Source organism: Oncorhynchus gorbuscha, linkage group LG13, assembly GCF_021184085.1.
Source record: "Oncorhynchus gorbuscha isolate QuinsamMale2020 ecotype Even-year linkage group LG13, OgorEven_v1.0, whole genome shotgun sequence".
In the NCBI taxonomy this organism is placed as follows: Eukaryota; Metazoa; Chordata; class Actinopteri; order Salmoniformes; family Salmonidae; genus Oncorhynchus; species Oncorhynchus gorbuscha.
In genome coordinates this window covers 9,913,380-9,934,480 of record NC_060185.1, presented here as the reverse complement: position 1 = coordinate 9,934,480, position 21,101 = coordinate 9,913,380, and the positions used below count along the sequence as shown (strand labels likewise).

General features: G+C 44.4%; 1 protein-coding gene across 1 annotated transcript in view; it reads left to right on the top strand.

Moving 5' to 3' along the window:
* Window positions 1-11,456: 11,456 nt before the first annotated feature.
* The window catches only part of LOC123993841 (collagen alpha-1(XXVI) chain-like), a 65,562-nt gene continuing 55,917 nt past the window's right edge, over window positions 11,457-21,101 (top strand). The window contains exons 1-3 of the mRNA XM_046296306.1: window positions 11,457-11,880; window positions 12,188-12,310; window positions 12,410-12,513. Of these exons, the coding sequence (XP_046152262.1) occupies window positions 11,714-11,880; window positions 12,188-12,310; window positions 12,410-12,513 (394 nt within the window). The 5' untranslated portion in view covers window positions 11,457-11,713. The remainder of the gene's footprint in view (window positions 11,881-12,187; window positions 12,311-12,409; window positions 12,514-21,101) is intronic.

Sequence of the window (21,101 nt, the reverse complement as noted above, 5' to 3'; positions counted from 1 at the left end):
AGAATTGTCTCTACGTAAAGGCTGAGAAGTGCTCTTTTCATGTCTCCTCCGTTACTTTTCTCGGTTCCGTTATTTCCGCTGAAGGCATTCAGATGGATTCCGCTAAGGTCCAAGCTGTCAGTGATTGGCCCGTTCCAAGGTCACGTGTCGAGTTGCAGCGCTTTTTAGGTTTCGCTAATTTCTATCGGCGTTTCATTCGTAATTTCGGTCAAGTTGCTGCCCCTCTCACAGCTCTTACTTCTGTCAAGACGTGTTTTAAGTGGTCCGGTTCCGCCCAGGGAGCTTTTGATCTTCTAAAAGAACGTTTTACGTCCGCTCCTATCCTCGTTACTCCTGACGTCACTAGACAATTCATTGTCGAGGTTGACGCTTCAGAGGTAGGCGTGGGAGCCATTCTATCCCAGCGCTTCCAGTCTGACGATAAGGTTCATCCTTGCGCTTATTTTTCTCATCGCCTGTCGCCATCTGAGCGCAACTATGATGTGGGTAACCGTGAACTGCTCGCCATCCGCTTAGCCCTAGGCGAATGGCGACAGTGGTTGGAGGGGGCGACCGTTCCTTTTGTCGTTTGGACAGACCATAAGAACCTTGAGTACATCCGTTCTGCCAAACGACTTAATGCCCGTCAAGCTCGTTGGGCGTTGTTTTTCGCTCGTTTCGAGTTTGTGATTTCTTACCGTCCGGGTAGCAAGAACACCAAGCATGATGCCTTATCCCGTCTGTTTAGTTCTTCTGTGGCTTCTACTGATCCCGAGGGGATTCTTCCTTATGGGCGTGTTGTCGGGTTGACAGTCTGGGAATTGAAAGACAGGTTAAGCAAGCACTCACGCACACTGCGTCGCCGCGCGCTTGTCCTAGTAACCTCCTTTTCGTTCCTGTTTCCACTCGTCTGGCTGTTCTTCAGTGGGCTCACTCTGCCAAGTTAGCTGGTCATCCCGGTGTTCGAGGCACTCTTGCGTCTATTCGCCAGCGATTTTGGTGGCCGACTCAGGAGCGTGACACGCGCCGTTTCGTGGCTGCTTGTTCGGACTGCGCGCAGACTAAGTCGGGTAACTCTCCTCCTGCCGGTCGTCTCAGACCGCTCCCCATTCCTTCTCGACCATGGTCTCACATCGCCCTAGACTTCATTACCGGTCTGCCTTTGTCTGCGGGGAAGACTGTGATTCTTACGGTTGTCGATAGGTTCTCTAAGGCGGCACATTTCATTCCCCTCGCTAAACTTCCTTCCGCTAAGGAGACGGCACAAATCATTATCGAGAATGTGTTCAGAATTCATGGCCTCCCGTTAGACGCCGTTTCAGACAGAGGCCCGCAATTCACGTCACAGTTTTGGAGGGAGTTCTGTCGTTTGATTGGTGCGTCCGTCAGTCTCTCTTCCGGGTTTCATCCCCAGTCTAACGGTCAAGCAGAGAGGGCCAATCAGACGATTGGTCGCATACTACGCAGCCTTTCTTTCAGAAACCCTGCGTCTTGGGCAGAACAGCTCCCTGGGCAGAATACGCTCACAACTCGCTTCCTTCGTCTGCTACCGGGTTATCTCCGTTTCAGAGTAGTCTGGGTTACCAGCCTCCTCTATTCTCTTCCCAGCTTGCCGAGTCCAGCGTTCCCTCCGCTCAAGCGTTTGTCCAACGTTGTGAGCGCACCTGGAGGAGGGTGAGGTCTGCACTTTGCCGCTACAGGGCACAGACTGTGAGAGCCGCCAATAAACGCAGGATTAAGAGTCCTAGGTATTGTTGCGGCCAGAGAGTGTGGCTTTCCACTCGCAACCTTCCTCTTACGACAGCTTCTCGTAAGTTGACTCCGCGGTTCATTGGTCCGTTCCGTGTCTCCCAGGTCGTCAATCCTGTCGCTGTGCGACTGCTTCTTCCGCGACATCTTCGTCGCGTCCATCCTGTCTTCCATGTCTCCTGTGTTAAGCCTTTTCTTCGCACCCCCGTTCGTCTTCCCTCCCCCCTCCCGTCCTTGTCGAGCGCACCTATTTACAAGGTACATAAGATCATGGACATGCGTTCTCGGGGACGGGGTCACCAATACTTAGTGGATTGGGAGGGTTACGGTCCTGAGGAGAGGAGTTGGGTTCCGTCTCGGGACGTGCTGGACCGTTCACTCATTGATGATTTCCTCCGTTGCCGCCAGGATTCCTCCTCGAGTGCGCCAGGAGGCGCTCGGTGAGTGGGGGGGTACTGTCATGTTTTGTCATTTATTATCATGTCTTGTCCCTGTGCTTCCCATTCTATTCGTTTCCCTCTGCTGGTCTTATTAGGTTCTTTCCCTCTTTCTATCCCTCTCTCTCCCCCTCCCTCTCTCACTCTCTCGCTCTCTCTTCTCTCTATCGTTCCGTTCCTGCTCCCAGCTGTTCCTATTCCCCTAATCATCATTTAGTCTTCCCACACCTGTTCCCGATCCTTTTCCCTGATTAGAGTCCCTATTTCTCTCCTTGTTTCCCGTACCTGCCCTGTCGGATCCTCATTTATAATTCACCGTGCTGTGTCTATGTTTTGCCCTGTCGTGTCGTGTTTCCCTCAGATGCTGCGTGGTGAGCAGGTGTCTGAGTCTGCTAGGTTCAAGTGCCTTCCCGAGGCAACCTGCAGTTCTCGATCAAGTCTCCAGTCTGTTCTCGTCTTTACGTGTAGTATTATGCTTTTTGTTTTGTAAAGTTTATTCTGGATTAAATACTCTGTTTTCGCCAAGTCGCTTTTGGGTCCTCATTCACCAGCATGACAGATGTAGTGTCCACAACTAAAGAAGAGAGGGAGTGTAGTGATGTAGTGTCCACAACTAAAGAGAGGGAGTGTAGTGATGAAGTGTCCACTACTAAAGAGAGGGAGTGTAGTGATGAAGTGTCCACTACTAAAGAGAGGGAGTGTAGTGATGAAGTGTCCACTACTAAAGAGAGGGAGTGTAGTGATGTAGTGTCCACAACTAAAGAAGAGAGGGAGTGTAGTGATGTAGTGTCCACAACTAAAGAAGAGAGGGAGTGTAGTGATGTAGTGTCCACAACTAAAGAAGAGAGGGAGTGTAGTGATGTAGTGTCCACAACTAAAGAAGAGAGGGAGTGTAGTGATGTAGTGTCCACAACTAAAGAAGAGAGGGAGTGTGGTGATGTAGTGTCCACAACTAAAGAAGAGAGGGAGTGTAGTGATGTAGTGTCCACAACTAAAGAAGAGAGGGAGTGTAGTGATGTAGTGTCCACAACTAAAGAAGAGAGGGAGTGTAGTGATGTAGTGTCCACAACTAAAGAAGAGAGGGAGTGTAGTGATGTAGTGTCCACAACTAAAGAAGAGAGGGAGTGTAGTGATGTAGTGTCCACAACTAAAGAAGAGAGGGAGTGTAGTGATGTAGTGTCCACAACTAAAGAAGAGAGGGAGTGTAGTGATGTAGTGTCCACAACTAAAGAAGAGAGGGAGTGTAGTGATGAAGTGTCCACAACTAAAGAAGAGAGGGAGTGTAGTGATGTAGTGTCCACAACTAAAGAAGAGAGGGAGTGTAGTGATGTAGTGTCCACAACTAAAGAAGAGAGGGAGTGTAGTGATGTAGTGTCCACAACTAAAGAAGAGAGGGAGTGTAGTGATGTAGTGTCCACAACTAAAGAAGAGAGGGAGTGTAGTGATGTAGTGTCCACAACTAAAGAAGAGAGGGAGTGTAGTGATGAAGTGTCCACAACTAAAGAAGAGAGGGAGTGTAGTGATGAAGTGTCCACTACTAAAGAAGAGAGGGAGTGTAGTGATGTAGTGTCCACATCTAAAGAAGAGAGGGAGTGTAGTGATGTAGTGTCCACAACTAAAGAAGAGAGGGAGTGTAGTGATGTAGTGTCCACAACTAAAGAAGAGAGGGAGTGTAGTGATGTAGTGTCCACAACTAAAGAAGAGAGGGAGTGTAGTGATGTAGTGTCCACAACTAAAGAAGAGAGTGAGTTTAGTGATTTAGTGTCCACAACTAAAGAAGAGAGGGAGTGTAGTGATGTAGTGTCCACAACTAAAGAAGAGAGGGAGTGTAGTGATGAAGTGTCCACAACTAAAGAAGAGAGTGAGTTTAGTGATTTAGTGTCCACAACTAAAGAAGAGAGGGAGTGTAGTGATGTAGTGTCCACAACTAAAGAAGAGAGGGAGTGTAGTGATGAAGTGTCCACAACTAAAGAAGAGAGTGAGTTTAGTGATTTAGTGTCCACAACTAAAGAAGAGAGGGAGTGTAGTGATGTAGTGTCCACAACTAAAGAAGAGAGGGAGTGTAGTGATGAAGTGTCCACAACTAAAGAAGAGAGGGAGTGTAGTGATGTAGTGTCCACAACTAAAGAAGAGAGGGAGTGTAGTGATGAAGTGTCCACAACTAAAGAAGAGAGGGAGTGTAGTGATGTAGTGTCCACAACTAAAGAAGAGAGTGAGTTTAGTGATTTAGTTTCCCAACTAAAGAAGAGAGGGAGTGTAGTGATGTAGTGTCCACAACTAAAGAAGAGAGGGAGTGTAGTGATGTAGTGTCCACAACTAAAGAAGAGAGGGAGTGTAGTGATGAAGTGTCCACAACTAAAGAAGAGAGGGAGTGTAGTGATGTAGTGTCCACAACTAAAGAAGAGAGGGAGTGTAGTGATGAAGTGTCCACAACTAAAGAAGAGAGGGAGTGTAGTGATGTAGTGTCCACAACTAAAGAAGAGAGGGAGTGTAGTGATGAAGTGTCCACAACTAATGAAGAGAGGGAGTGTAGTGATGTAGTGTCCACAACTAAAGAAGCGAGGGAGTGTAGTGATGAAGTGTCCACAACTAAAGAAGAGAGGGAGTGTAGTGATGAAGTGTCCACAACTAAAGAAGAGAGGGAGTGTAGTGATGTAGTGTCCACAACTAAAGAAGAGAGGAAGTGTAGTGATGAAGTGTCCACAACTAAAGAAGAGAGGGAGTGTAGTGATGTAGTGTCCACAACTAAAGAAGAGAGGGAGTGTAGTGATGAAGTGTCCACAACTAAAGAAGAGAGGGAGTGTAGTGATGTAGTGTCCACAACTAAAGAAGAGAGGGAGTGTAGTGATGTAGTGTCCACAACTAAAGAAGAGAGGGAGTGTAGTGATGAAGTGTCCACAACTAAAGAAGAGAGTGAGTTTAGTGATTTAGTTTCCCAACTAAAGAAGAGAGGGAGTGTAGTGATGTAGTGTCCACAACTAAAGAAGAGAGGGAGTGTAGTGATGAAGTGTCCACAACTAAAGAAGAGAGTGAGTTTAGTGATTTAGTGTCCACAACTAAAGAAGAGAGGGAGTGTAGTGATGAAGTGTCCACAACTAAAGAAGAGAGGGAGTGTAGTGATGTAGTGTCCACAACTAAAGAAGAGAGGGAGTGTAGTGATGAAGTGTCCACAACTAAAGAAGAGAGGGAGTGTAGTGATGTAGTGTCCACAACTAAAGAAGAGAGTGAGTTTAGTGATGTAGTGTCCACAACTGAAGAATCATGGTGGAATCTGAAAAGACACCTATCATAAAAGTATGTTGGAGTACTACATGCACATACTAAAATAATTAACAAAGTGGTTAGCTAACTAAGTCTGTCATTGTAGCAAATGATTTTTAAACAAAAAAAATCTGATCTGTTAAAAGTTATTCATTGTCGTTCTATTATCTATACAATAGGTCAAACATTGATTTTGGCCCAATATACCTGACATATTCCCACTTTCAAGGACCTTTCCGTTTTGATTGGGTTATTTTGCCTAAAAACCTTTAGGCCTACCTAAATGTTTTAATTTTTTTTTAAATATTTGCATGTGGCCAGAGAGATGTTTATCACCTGCTCTCCAGGTACCATCGCATGAGCCTGAAGCCACAGACTCTGGCCAAACGTTTTAAAGGAATTCAAAGGCACTGTAGACTGAGTCGAATAAAAAATAAAAAATAAATAATAAAAATGTAGTTAATTATAAGTAAGTCACAGCCTATGTGCGCAATGTATGGACTATAATGATTTAATATAACTAAAATGCTGCGAGCTTTATGTCCCTACCAGCCACCCAAATGCTTCACAGTGTATTTCTTTGTAGGCTATAGCCTTGAAATAACTGAAATAATATAGTCTAAATCATTAATTTAGGCTACAGGCTCCCTGTCTGGCTCCTAACCTATTTAGAGTGTTTACATGCTGTTTAATATGACATGTAGCCATTTTAGAAATGATGTTGTTACGCCCTGGTCGTAATATATTGTGTTTGTCTTCATTTATTGGGTCAGGCCAGGGTGTGACATGGGTTTATTGTGGTGTGTTTTGTCTTGGGGTTTTGTGGAGTGTTGGGTGTGTGGCTTAGTGGGGTTATCTAGCAAAGTCTATGGCTGTCTGGAGTGGTTATCAATCAGAGACAGGTGTGTATCGTTGTCTCTGATTGGGAACCATATTTAGGCAGCCATATTCTTTGAGTGTTTTGTGGGTGATTGTTCCTGTCTTTGTGTTTGCACCAGATAGGGCTGTTTCGGTTTTAATTATTTTATAGTTTCTTCATGTATAGTTTTTCCCTTCATTAAAATATCATGAATCATCATCACGCTGCATTTTGGTCCGACTCTCCTTCTCCACAAGAAAGCCGTTACAGATGAGTGCTTCTTACATTCACCTTTTCATGTTTATTAAAATACCTTTCACTCAAATCATATGGCTTGGTTTCACTACTTTCAGGTAGTCCCTGTCCATGGTGGTCTGCGAATCAACAAACCTTGGTTTCACTACTTTCAGGTAGTCCCTGTCCATGGTGGTCTGCGAATCAACAAACCTTGGTTTCACTACTTTCAGGTAGTCCCTGTCCATGGTGATCTGCGAATCAACAAACCTTGGTTTCACTACTTTCAGGTAGTCCCTGTCCATGGTGGTTTGCGAATCAACAAACCTTGGTTTCACTACTTTCAGGTAGTCCCTGTCCATGGTGGTCTGCGAATCAACAAACCTTGGTTTCACTACTTTCAGGTAGTCCCTGTCCATGGTGGTCTGCGAATCAACAAACCTTGGTTTCACTACTTTCAGGTAGTCCCTGTCCATGGTGGTCTGCGAATCAACAAACCTTGGTTTCACTACTTTCAGGTAGTCCCTGTCCATGGTGGTCTGCGAATCAACAAACCTTGGTTTCAATAGTTTCAGGTAGTCCCTGTCCATGGTGGTCTGCGAATCAACAAACCTTGGTTTCACTACTTTCAGGTAGTCCCTGTCCATGGTGGTCTGCGAATCAACAAACCTTGGTTTCACTACTTTCAGGTAGTCCCTGTCCATGGTGGTCTGCGAATCAACAAACCTTGGTTTCAATAGTTTCAGGTAGTCCCTGTCCATGGTGGTCTGCGAATCAACAAACCTTGGTTTCAATAGTTTCAGGTAGTCCCTGTCCATGGTGGTCTGCGAATCAACAAACCTTGGTTTCAATAGTTTCAGGTAGTCCCTGTCCATGGTGGTCTGCGAATCAACAAACCTTGGTTTCACTACTTTCAGGTAGTCCCTGTCCATGGTGGTCTGCGAATCAACAAACCTTGGTTTCACTACTTTCAGGTAGTCCCTGTCCATGGTGGTCTGCGAATCAACAAACCTTGGTTTCACTACTTTCAGGTAGTCCCTGTCCATGGTGGTCTGCGAATCAACAAACCTTGGTTTCAATAGTTTCAGGTAGTCCCTGTCCATGGTGGTCTGCGAATCAACAAACCTTGGTTTCAATAGTTTCAGGTAGTCCCTGTCCATGGTGGTCTGCGAATCAACAAACCTTGGTTTCAATAGTTTCAGGTAGTCCCTGTCCATGGTGGTCTGCGAATCAACAAACCTTGGTTTCACTACTTTCAGGTAGTCCCTGTCCATGGTGGTCTGCGAATCAACAAACCTTGGTTTCACTACTTTCAGGTAGTCCCTGTCCATGGTGGTCTGCGAATCAACAAACCTTGGTTTCAATAGTTTCAGGTAGTCCCTGTCCATGGTGGTCTGCGAATCAACAAACCTTGGTTTCAATAGTTTCAGGTAGTCCCTGTCCATGGTGGTCTGCGAATCAACAAACCTTGGTTTCAATAGTTTCAGGTAGTCCCTGTCCATGGTGGTCTGCGAATCAACAAACCTTGGTTTCACTACTTTCAGGTAGTCCCTGTCCATGGTGGTCTGCGAATCAACAAACCTTGGTTTCACTACTTTCAGGTAGTCCCTGTCCATGGTGGTCTGCGAATCAACAAACCTTGGTTTCACTACTTTCAGGTAGTCCCTGTCCATGGTGGTCTGCGAATCAACAAACCTTGGTTTCAATAGTTTCAGGTAGTCCCTGTCCATGGTGGTCTGCGAATCAACAAACCTTGGTTTCACTACTTTCAGGTAGTCCCTGTCCATGGTGGTCTGCGAATCAACAAACCTTGGTTTCAATAGTTTCAGGTAGTCCCTGTCCATGGTGGTCTGCGAATCAACAAACCTTGGTTTCACTACTTTCAGGTAGTCCCTGTCCATGGTGGTCTACGAATCAACAAACCTTGGTTTCAATACTTTCAGGTAGTCCCTGTCCATGGTGGTCTGCGAATCAACAAACCTTCTGGCTACTTTGCCATATCATGCATATCTAAGGCTGTCCTATTGGTGAGGGTAAACATGTTGCTGAAAAAAGCATGTTCTCTGCTATCCACTTATGTTTTTATTATTATTTTGGGTACAGTGGGGTTTTTTTTTGGGGGGGGGGGTTGCATTCTGGGTGGATCGGGTTAAATATATACACTACTGTTCAAAAGTTTGGGTTCACTTAGAAATGTCCTTGTTTTTGAAAGAAAAGCACATTTTTTGTCCATTAAAATAACAACAAATTGATAGTGTAGACATAGTGTTGTAAATGACTATTGTAGCTGGAAACGGCTGATTTTTAATGGGATATCTACATAGGCGTACAGAGACCCATTATCAGCAACTATCACTCCTGTGTCCCAATGGCATGTTGTGTTAGCTAATCCAAGTGTATCATTTTAAAAGACTAATTGGTCATTATAAAAGCATTTTGCAATTATGTTAGCACAGCGGAAAACTGTTGTTCTGATTAAAGAAGCAATAAAACTGGCCTTCTTTAGACTTGTTGAGTATCTGGAGCATCAGCATTTGTGGATTCGATTACAGGCTCAAAATGGCCAGAAACAAATAACTTTCTTCTGAAACTCGTCAGTCTGTTCTTGTTCTAAGAAATAAAGACTATTTCATGCGAGAAATTACCAAGAAACTGAAGATCTCATACAGTGCTTTGTCCTAAACCCCTTCATCGGAACAGCACAAACTGGCCCTAACCAGACTAGAAAGAGTAGTGGGAAGACCCGGTGCACAACTGAGCAAGAGGACAGGTACATTAGAGTGTCTAGTTTGAGAAACAGACACCTCACAAGTCCTCAACTGGCAGCTTCATTAAATACTACCTGCAACACATCAGTCTCAACGTCAACAGAGAAGAGGCGAATCCGGGATGCTGGCCTTCTGGGCAGAGTTGCAAAGAAAAAAATCCTATCTCAGACCGGCCAATAAAAATAAAAGATTAAGATAGGCAAAATAACACAGACAAGGAAAAAAAGTGTTATTGACAGACAAATCTAAATTTGAGGTGTTCGGATCACAAAGAAGAACATTTGTGAGATGCAGAAAAAAATGAAAAGATGGAGGAGTTTTTGACACCATCTGTCAGCATGGTGGAGGCAATGTGGTGGTCTGGTGGTGCTTTGGTGGTGGTGAAGTGGGAGATTTGTACAAGGTCAAATGAGATGGTCTGGGGTGCTTTGCTGGTGTTGAAATGGGAGATTTGTACAAGGTAAAAGGAGATGGTCTGGGGGTGCTTTGCTGGTGGTGAAGTGGGAGATTTGTACAAGGTAAAAGGAGATGGTCTGGGGGTGCTTTGCTGGTGGTGAAGTGGGAGATTAGTACAAGGTAAAAGGAGATGGTCTGAGGGTGCTTTGGTGGTGAAGTGGGAGATTTGTACAGGGTAAAAGGAGATGGTCTGGGGGTGCTTTGGTGGTGGTGAAGTGGGAGATTTGTACAGGGCAAAAGGGATCTTAAAGAAGGAAGGCTATCACTCCATTTTGCAAAGCCATGCCATACCCTTTGGACGGTGCTTAATTGGAGCCAATTTCCTCCTACAACAGGACAATGACCCAAAACACGGCTCCAATCTATGCAATAACTATTTAGGGAAGAAGCAGTCAGCTGGTATTCTGTAAATAATGGAGTGGTCAGCACAGTCACCAGATCTCAACCCTATTGAGCTGTTATTCTGTCTATAATAAGAGCGTCTGCTAAATGACTTAAATATAAATGTAAATGTATAATGGAGTGGTCAGCACAGTCACCAGATCTCAACCCTATTGAGCTGGTATTCTGTCTATAATGGAGTGTCCAGAACAGTCACCAGATCTCAACCCTATTGAGCTGGTATTCTGTCTATAATGGAGTGTCCAGAACAGTCACCAAATCTCAACCCTATTGAGCTGGTATTCTGTCTATAATGGAGTGGTCAGCACAGGCACCAGATCTCAACCCTATTGAGCTGGTATTCTGTCTATAATGGAGTGTCCAGAACAGTCACCAGATCTCAACCCTATTGAGCTGGTATTCTGTCTATAATGGAGTGTCCAGCACAGTCACCAGATCTCAACCCTATTGAGCTGGTATTCTGTCTATAATGGAGTGTCCAGCACAGTCACCAGATCTCAACCCTATTGAGCTGGTATTCTGTCTATAATGGAGTGTCCAGCACAGTCACCAGATCTCAACCCTATTGAGCTGGTATTCTGTCTATAATGGAGTGTCCAGAACAGTCACCAGATCTCAACCCTATTGAGCTGTTGTGGGAGCAGCTTGACCATATGGTACATAAGAAGTTCCCATCAAGACAATCCAACTTGTGGGAGGTGCTTCAGGAAGCATGGGGTGAACTTTCTTCAGATTACCTCAACCAATCGATGACTAGAATGCCAAAAATATGCAAGGCTCTGTAATTGCTGCAAATGGAGGATTCATTGACAAAGAAAGTTTGAAGGACACAATTACTACTTCAATTAAAAATCATTATTTATAACCTTGTCAACATCTTGACTATATTTCCTATTCATTTTACAACTCATTTCATGTATGTTTTCATGAAAAACAAGGACATTTCTAAGTGAGCCCACACTTGTGAACGGTAGTGTATTTTACTGAAGGGAGGGCTATCCATTTTCATTTCTGAGAGATCCGATTTTTCTCCAGGTTCCACTCATTATAAATAACGTACAGTCCCTAAAATGTGACAGGGTGTGCTCTTATAATCCATAGGATTAAGTGAAATCGTTTTAATTTTCCTAGCAATTTAACCTTTATTCAAAATCAAAATTGTGAGAAGCAGCTGATTTAAGTCCCAAAATCTCTCCTATTAAATGCGGTTCCGATGTGGTTTTCTACCTCACCACGCTTTTTACGCACACCAGCTACAGTAGATATCCGACTCCTTCATCCTCGCAGGGGGGTCCAACGTCAGAGAAGTGTTTAAAACGCAGATTATTCCCAGGGCATGGGTGTCAGTGTAATGCATTTTGACTTGAGTTATTGGTTTTATCCAGCGCTCTGTCTTGTCGTCTGCACCATAGCGAACTCATAAACGCCGTACTGTTGACTACTACGGTGTATTTATTCCACATCTGACAAAGATCTAACCCTTCGAAGGGATTCAAACTCTTTTTTTTTTAATCAACGGAAGCCTACAGCAACTAGCGTTTTGGAACTCTGTGGAGACGCCATTGGCAATGACATCGCTCCCGTGCGCTCTGTGCATAATATGGATATGTCTGATCTGTCATTCGACGGGAACGGGATTTATTTACCAGTTTCCCGGAGTGACTGGCCAAAGCGTCAACTCGGAGCAGAGCGCGACCACAGGTTCACCAGGCAGCGGATCAAACATTCATCTCAGGTGAGCACATCATGACGCACGGAGAGAACTCATTGTGAGGATGGCCAGAATTTGCCAAAATGAAACATCATTTATTTACAATGTCACCATTGATAGAGAAATGTTTAATGTACGACTAAAACTATTGATTATCAGCTCTGGTATCAGATTTCTGGGGGGAAAGGGGTAAGAGTTGATGCTTGCAGTTATTGTAGGGATGTATAAAACATAAACAGGAGACGTTTTTAAGAGTATTTGACAACCTTACATTGTGACCTGTGTTAGATGTTATGATAACAAGATTCATATGGTCTGTCTGTGACTACAGGAACTGGTGCCAGTACACTGTGTTGAGGACAGTGAAGTGCCAGGTGCACAATGGGACAGAGACCATGGTACAGAGAGTGTTTCAAGGCTGCCGCTGGCCAGGACCCTGCTCTAAACTCATCAGGTAGGACTGGACCAGACGACCCCAGAGTACTTTTTTAGCAATAGTAGCAATAGTTCACATGAAGACGTTCCTGTGTTGACCCTGTCCCTCCTCCGTCAGCTACAGGACCGTGGTCAGGCCGTCGTACAAGGTGGCCTATCGGCAAGTCACAGCTCGGGAGTGGAGGTGCTGTCCTGGGTTTGTAGGAGATGAATGTCGAGAAGGTGAGCATTCACACTCATAATCATGCCCTCTATCTCTCCTCACCCTAATGTAAACCCATATAACCCTCTATCTCTCCTCACCCTAATGTAAACCCATATAACTCACCCTAATGTAAACCCATATAACTCACCCTAATGTAAACCATATAACTCACCCTAATGTAAACCCATATAACTCACCCTAATGTAAACCCATATAACTCACCCTAATGTAAACCCATATAACTCACCCTAATGTAAACCCATATAACTCACCCTAATGTAAACCCATATAACTCACCCTAATGTAAACCCATATAACTCACCCTAATGTAAACCCATATAACTCACCCTAATGTAAACCCATATAACTCACCCTAATGTAAACCCATATAACTCACCCTAATGTAAACCCATATAACTCACCCTAATGTAAACCCATATAACTCACCCTAATGTAAACCCATATAACTCACCCTAATGTAAACCCATATAACTCACCCTAATGTAAACCCACATAACTCACCCTAATGTAAACCCATATAACTCACCCTAATGTAAACCCACATAACTCACCCTAATGTAAACCCATATAACTCACCCTAATGTAAACCCATATAACTCACCCTAATGTAAACCCACATAACCCTCTATCTCTCCTCAACCTAATGTAAACCCATATAACCCTCTATCTCTCCTATCCAGAGCGACTTACAAATTGGTGCATTCACCTTATGACATCCAGTGGAACAGTCACTTTACAATAGTGCATCTAAATCTTAAAGGGGGGGAGGTGAGAAGGATTACTTATCCTATCCTAGGTATTCCTTAAAGAGGTGGGGTTTCAGGTGTCTCCGGAAGGTGGTGATTGACTCCGCTGTCCTGGCGTCTTGAGGGAGTTTGTTCCACCATTGGGGGGCCAGAGCAGCGAACAGTTTTGACTGGGCTGAGCGGGAACTGTACTTCCTCAGTGGTAGGGAGGCGAGCAGGCCAGAGGTGGATGAACACAGTGCCCTTGTTTGGGTGTAGGGCCTGATCAGAGCCTGGAGGTACTGAGGTGCCGTTCCCCTCACAGCTCCGTAGGCAAGCACCATGGTCTTATAGCGGATGCGAGCTTCAACTGGAAGCCAGTGGAGAGAGCGGAGGAGCGGGGTGACGTGAGAGAACTTGGGAAGGTTGAACACCAGACGGGCTGCGGCGTTCTGGATGAGTTGTAGGGGTTTAATGGCACAGGCAGGGAGCCCAGCCAACAGCGAGTTGCAGTAATCCAGACGGGAGATGACAAGTGCCTGGATTAGGACCTGCGCCGCTTCCTGTGTGAGGCAGGGTCGTACTCTGCGGATGTTGTAGAGCATGAACCTACAGGAACGGGCCACCGCCTTGATGTTAGTTGAGAACGACAGGGTGTTGTCCAGGATCACGCCAAGGTTCTTAGCGCTCTGGGAGGAGGACACAATGGAGTTGTCAACCGTGATGGCGAGATCATGGAACGGGCAGTCCTTCCCCGGGAGGAAGAGCAGCTCCGTCTTGCCGAGGTTCAGCTTGAGGTGGTGATCCGTCATCCACACTGATATGTCTGCCAGACATGCAGAGATGCGATTCGCCACCTGGTCATCAGAAGGGGGAAAGGAGAAGATTAATTGTGTGTCGTCTGCATAGCAATGATAGGAGAGACCATGTGAGGTTATGACAGAGCCAAGTGACTTGGTGTATAGCGAGAATAGGAGAGGGCCTAGAACAGAGCCCTGGGGGACACCAGTGGTGAGAGCGCGTGGTGAGGAGACAGATTCTCGCCACACCACCTGGTAGGAGCGACCTGTCAGGTAGGACGCAATCCAAGCGTGGGCCGCGCCGGAGATGCCCAACTCGGAGAGGGTGGAGAGGAGGATCTGATGGTTCACAGTATCGAAGGCAGCTGATAGGTCTAGAAGGATGAGAGCAGAGGAGAGAGAGTTAGCTTTAGCGGTGCGGAGCGCCTCCGTGATACAGAGAAGAGCAGTCTCAGTTGAATGACTAGTCTTGAAACCTCGCTATCTCTCTCAAGAAGGTCATTCTGAGAGAGATAGCGAGAGAGCTGGCCAAGGACGGCACGTTCAAGAGTTTTGGAGAGAAAAGAAAGAAGGGATACTGGTCTGTAGTTGTTGACATCGGAGGGATCGAGTGTAGGTTTTTTCAGAAGGGGTGCAACTCTCGCTCTCTTGAAGACGGAAGGGACGTAGCCAGCGGTCAGGGATGAGTTGATGAGCGAGGTGAGGTAAGGGAGAAGGTCTCCAGAAATGGTCTGGAGAAGAGAGGAGGGGATAGGGTCAAGCGGGCAGGTTGTTGGGCCTCTATCTCTCCTCACCCTAATGTAAACCTGTATAACCCTCTATCTCTCCTCACCCTAATGTAAACCCACATAACCCTCTATCTCTCCTCACCCTAATGTAAACCCACATAACTCACCCTAATGTAAACCCACATAACCCTCTTTCTCTCCTCACCCTAATGTAAACCCACATAACCCTCTATCTCTCCTCACCCTAATGTAAACACACATAACCCTCTATCTCTCCTCACCCTAATGTAAACCCACATAACCCTCTATCTCTCCTCACCCTAATGTAAACCCATATAACCCTCTATCTCTCCTCACCCTAATGTAAACCTGTATAACCCTCTCCTCACCCTAATGTAAACCCACATAACCCTCTATCTCTCCTCACCCTAATGTAAACCTGTATAACCAGTGATGTAGTGGTAAATAAAATAGGTGGGTAAACTCTGATCACAGTGAAAAAAGTAACGCTTCCTAAACTTTCAATGCATTTTTTTTTCTCTCTCTCAAACGCCTTATAAACTGTTGGGAAACATTTTAAAAGTAGGGAAAACTGTGTTTACTTGGCCTTTACCCTCCACTACACCACTGGTTATAATTCACTATACCACTGGTTATAATCCTCTATACCACTGGTTATAATCCTCTATACCACTGGTTATAATCCACTACACCACTGGTTATAATCCTCTATACCACTGGTTATAATCCTCTACACCACTGGTTATAATCCACTACACCACTGGTTATAATCCTCTACACCACTGGTTATAATCCACTATACCACTGGTTATAATCCTCTACACCACTGGTTATAATCCACTACACCACTGGTTATAATCCACTACACCACTGGTTATAATCCACTACACCACTGGTTATAATCCTCTATACCACTGGTTATAATCCTCTACACCACTGGTTATAATCCACTACACCACTGGTTATAATCCTCTATACCACTGGTTATAATCCTCTATACCACTGGTTATAATCCTCTATACCACTGGTTATAATCCACTACACCACTGGTTATAATCCTCTACACCACTGGTTATAATCCTCTACACCACTGGTTATAATCCACTACACCACTGGTTATAATCCTCTATACCACTGGTTATAATCCTCTATACCACTGGTTATAATCCTCTACACCACTGGTTATAATCCACTACACCACTGGTTATAATCCTCTATACCACTGGTTATAATCCTCTATACCACTGGTTATAATCCTCTATACCACTGGTTATAATCCACTACACCACTGGTTATAATCCTCTACACCACTGGTTATAATCCTCTATACCACTGGTTATAATCCTCTACACCACTGGTTATAATCCACTACACCACTGGTTATAATCCTCTATACCACTGGTTATAATCCTCTATACCACTGGTTATAATCCACTACACCACTGGTTATAATCCACTACACCACTGGTTATAATCCACTACACCACTGGTTATAATCCACTATACCACTGGTTATAATCCTCTACCTGTTCTCCATTTCCTCAGGTGATAATGTTAGTTCGGCAAGGCAAACATTCTGGGAGGGAGGGAGGGAGGGAGAGAGAGAGAGAGAGAGAGAGAGAGAGAGAGAGAGAGAGAGAGAGAGAGAGAGAGAGAGAGAGAGAGAGAGAGAGAGAGAGAGAGAGAGAGAGAGAGAGAGAGAGAGAGAGAGAGAGAGAGAGAGAGAGAGAGAGAGAGAGAGAGAGAGAGAGAGAGAGAGAGAGAGAGAGAGAGAGAGAGAGAGAGAGAGAGAGAGAGAGTTTTGTCAAAATGAAACATCATTTATTTACAACATCACCATTGATAGAGAAATGTTTAAAACTAAATTACTAAAACTATTGGTTATCAGCTCTGGTATCAGATTTATGGGGGAAAAGGAGGAAGAGTTGATGCTTGCAGTTATTGTAGGATTTATATATCCTATAGTGGATGAAGGGTTATTGTAGGGATGTATAAAACATATACAGGAGACGTTTTTAGAGTATTTGACAACCTTACATTGTGACCTGTGTTAGACGTTATGATAACAAGATTCATATGGTCTGTCTGTGATTACAGGATCTGGTCAGCAGGAGCAAGAGATGTTTCTCTTACTCCCCTTCCACATATTTCCCCATTATAGTGAAAGGGTTGAAAAATAGGCTCTATGAACCATATAAAAACAAGGTAGAAAGTCTTGTAAAGCCTGAGGCGATAGGGAGGCAGGGCACCACAAACCTCAGGTTCCCAGTCTAGTAAAGAGATAGGTTGGACTTAGAGGAACTGCTCGAGACTTCCTGCCCAGTAAAGAGAGGTTGGACTGGGGGGAACCACTAGAAGCGGTCAGACTGGCTGAAAACAGAGTGGGAGGATGTGGAGTGTAGGCCCCAGCTCTCTGGTCTCCAGGGTTTAGTCTACTAAATATACCTTCACACTTTGGCAAGCACCACACTCACTTACTGCACACACAGTGCCTTCAGAAAGTACTCATACCCCTTGATTTATTCCACATTTTGTTGTGTTACAGCCTGAATTCTAAATTGATTTTTTTTAAACATTCACTCGACACACAATACCCCGTAATGACATCACAATACCCAATAATGACATCACAATACCCCATAATGACATCACAATACCCCATAATGACAAAGTAAAAACATATTTTTAGACATTTTAGTTAATTTATTGAAAATTGAATACAGACATGTCTAATGTACATAAGTATTCACACCCCTGAGTCAATACACATTATAATCACCTTTGGCAGCGATTACAGCTTAGTCTTTCTGGGTAAGTCTCTAAGAGCTTTGCACACCTGAATTGTACAATATTTGCACATTATTCTTTAAAGAATTCTTCAAGCTCTGTTAAGTTTATTGTTAATCATTGCTGGACAGCCATTTTCAAGTCTTGCCATAGATTTTCAAGCCGATTTTTAAGTCAAAAGTGTTACTAGGCCAGTCAAGACCATTCAATGCTCCCGAGTGGCGCAGCGGTCTAAGGCACTGCATCTCAGTGCTAGAGGCGTCACTACAGACACCCTGGTTCGATTCCAGGCTGTATCACAGCGGTCTAAGGCACTGCATCTCAGTGCTAGAGGCGTCACTACAGACACCCTGGTTAGATTCCAGGCTGTATCACAGTGGTCTAAGGCACTGCATCTCAGTGCTAGAGGCGTCACTACAGACACCCTGATTCAATTCCAAGCTGTATCACAACCAGCTGGTGATTGGGAGTCTCACAGGGCGGCGCACATGTGGCCCAGCGTCGTCCAGGTTTGGCCGGTGTAGGCCGTCATTTTAAATAATAATTTGTTCTTAACTTACTTGACTAGTTAAATAAAGGTTCAATAATAACGTTTAAGAAAAATGTAATCTTGGTAAGTAACTCCAGTGTATATTTGGACTTGCGTTTTCGGTTATTGTCCTGTTGAAGGTGAATTTGTCTCCCAGAGTCTGTTGGAAAGCAGACTGAACCAGGTTTTCCTCTAGAATTTTGACTGTGCTGAGCTGTATCCTGTTTCTTTCTTATCCTAAAAAGCTCCCTAGTCCTTGTCGATGACAAGCATACCCATAACATGATGCAGCCACCACCATGCTTGAAAATATGAAGAATGGTACTCATTGATGTGTTGTGTTGGATTTGCCCCAAACATAACGCTTTATATTCAGGACATAAAGGTAATTTCTTTACCACATTTTTTTGCAGTTTTACTTTAGTGCCGTATTGTGGAGCCATGTACAGGAAGTATTACTTTGGTGCCGTGTTGCAAACAGGATGCATGTTTTGGAATATTTGTATTTCTTTTGACTCTGTCATTTAGGTTAGTATTGTGGAGTCTCTACAATGTTGTTGATCCATCCTCAGTTTTCTCCTATCACTGCCATTACACTCTGCAACTGTTTTAAAGTCACCATTGGCCTCATGGTGAAATCCCTGACCAGTTTCCTTCCTCTCCGGCAACTGAGTTAGGAAGGATGCCTGTATCTTTGTAGTGACTGGGTGTATTGATACACCATCCAAAGTGTAATTAATAACTTCACCATCCTCAAAGGGATATTCAATGTCTGCTTATTTTAATGTTTACCCATCTACCGGTCTCTGTAGTCCTTTTGGTTGTCTCTGTAGTGCTTTTGGTTGTCTCTGTAGTTCTTTTGGTTGTCTCTGTAGTCCTCTTGGTTGTCTCTTGGTTGTCTCTTGGTTGTCTCTTGGTTGTCTCTGAAGTCCTTTTGGTTGTCTCTTGGTTGTCTCTGTAGTCCTTTTGGTTGTCTCTGAAGTCCTTTTGGTTGTCTCTTGGTTGTCTCTTGGTTGTCTCTTGGTTGTCTCTGAAGTCCTTTTGGTTGTTTCTTGGTTGTCTCTTGGTTGTCTCTGAAGTCCTTTTGGTTGTCTCTGTAGTGCTTTTGGTTGTCTCTTGGTTGTCTCTTGGTTGTCTCTGAAGTCCTTTTGGTTGTCTCTGTAGTGTTTTTTTGTCTCTGAAGTCCTCTTGGTTGTCTCTTGGTTGTCTCTTGGTTGTCTCTTGGTTGTCTCTTGGTTGTCTCTGAAGTCCTCTTGGTTGTCTCTTGGTTGTCTCTGTAGTCCTCTTGGTTGTCTCTTGGTTGTCTCTGAAGTTCTCTTGGTTGTCTCTTGGTTGTCTCTGTAGTCCTCTTGGTTGTCTCTTGGTTGTCTCTGAAGTCCTTTTGGTTGTCTCTGAAGTCCTCTTGGTTGTCTCTTGGTTGTCTCTTGGTTGTCTCTGAAGTTCTCTTGGTTGTCTCTTGGTTGTCTCTGTAGTCCTCTTGGTTGTCTCTTGGTTGTCTCTTGGTTGTCTCTTGGTTGTCTCTTGGTTGTCTCTGTAGTCCTCTTGGTTGTCTCTTGGTTGTCTCTTGGTTGTCTCTGAAGTCCTCTTGGTTGTCTCTTGGTTGTCTCTGTAGTCCTCTTGGTTGTCTCTGAAGTCCTTTTGGTTGTCTCTGAAGTCCTCTTGGTTGTCTCTTGGTTGTCTCTTGGTTGTCTCTTGGTTGTCTCTGAAGTTCTCTTGGTTGTCTCTGTAGTCCTTTTGGTTGTCTCTGAAGTCCTTTTGGTTGTCTCTGTAGTGCTTTTGGTTGTCTCTGTAGTGCTTTTGGTTGTCTCTGTAGTCCTTTTGGTTCTCTGTAGTGCTTTTGGTTGTCTCTGTAGTGCTTTTGGTTGTCTCTGTAGTGCTTTTGGTTGTCTCTGTAGTTTTTGTTGTCTCTGAAGTCCTTTTGGTTGTCTCTGAAGTCCTTTTGGTTGTCTCTGAAGTCCTTTTGGTTGTCTCTGAAGTCTTTTGGTTGTCCCTGTAGTGCTTTTGGTTGTCTCTGTAGTGCTTTTGGTTGTCTCTGTAGTGCTTTTGGTTGTCTCTGAAGTCCTTTTGGTTGTCTCTGTAGTGCTTTTGGTTGTCTCTGTAGTGCTTTTGGTTGTCTCTTGGTTGTCTCTGAAGTCCTTTTGGTTGTCTCTGTAGTCCTTTTGGTTGTCTCTGTAGTGCTTTTGGTTGTCTCTGTAGTGCTTTTGGTTGTCTCTGTAGTGCTTTTGGTTGTCTCTGTAGTGCTTTTGGTTGTCTCTGTAGTCCTTTTGGTTGTCTCTGAAGTCCTTTTGGTTGTCTCTGAAGTCCTTTTGGTTGTCTCTGAAGTCCTTTTGGTTGTCCCTGTAGTGCTTTTGGTTGTCTCTGTAGTGCTTTTGGTTGTCTCTGTAGTGCTTTTGGTTGTCTCTGAAGTCCTTTTGGTTGTCTCTGTAGTCCTTTTGGTTGTCTCTTGGTTGTCTCTGAAGTCCTTTTGGTTGTCTCTGTAGTCCTTTTGGTTGTCTCTGAAGTCCTTTTGGTTGTCTCTGTAGTGCTTTTGGTTGTCTCTGTAGTGCTTTTGGTTGTCTCTGTAGTCCTTTTGGTTCTCTGTAGTGCTTTTGGTTGTCTCTGTAGTGCTTTTGGTTGTCTCTGTAGTGCTTTTGGTTGTCTCTGTAGTCCTTTTGGTTGTCTCTGAAGTCCTTTTGGTTGTCTCTGAAGTCCTTTTGGTTGTCTCTGAAGTCCTTTTGGTTGTCCCTGTAGTGCTTTTGGTTGTCTCTGTAGTGCTTTTGGTTGTCTCTGTAGTGCTTTTGGTTGTCTCTGAAGTCCTTTTGGTTGTCTCTGTAGTGCTTTTGGTTGTCTCTTGGTTGTCTCTGAAGTCCTTTTGGTTGTCTCTGTAGTCCTTTTGGTTGTCTCTGTAGTGCTTTTGGTTGTCTCTGTAGTGCTTTTGGTTGTCTCTGTAGTGCTTTTGGTTGTCTCTATAGTCCTTTTGGTTGTCTCTTGGTTGTCTCTGAAGTCATTTTGGTT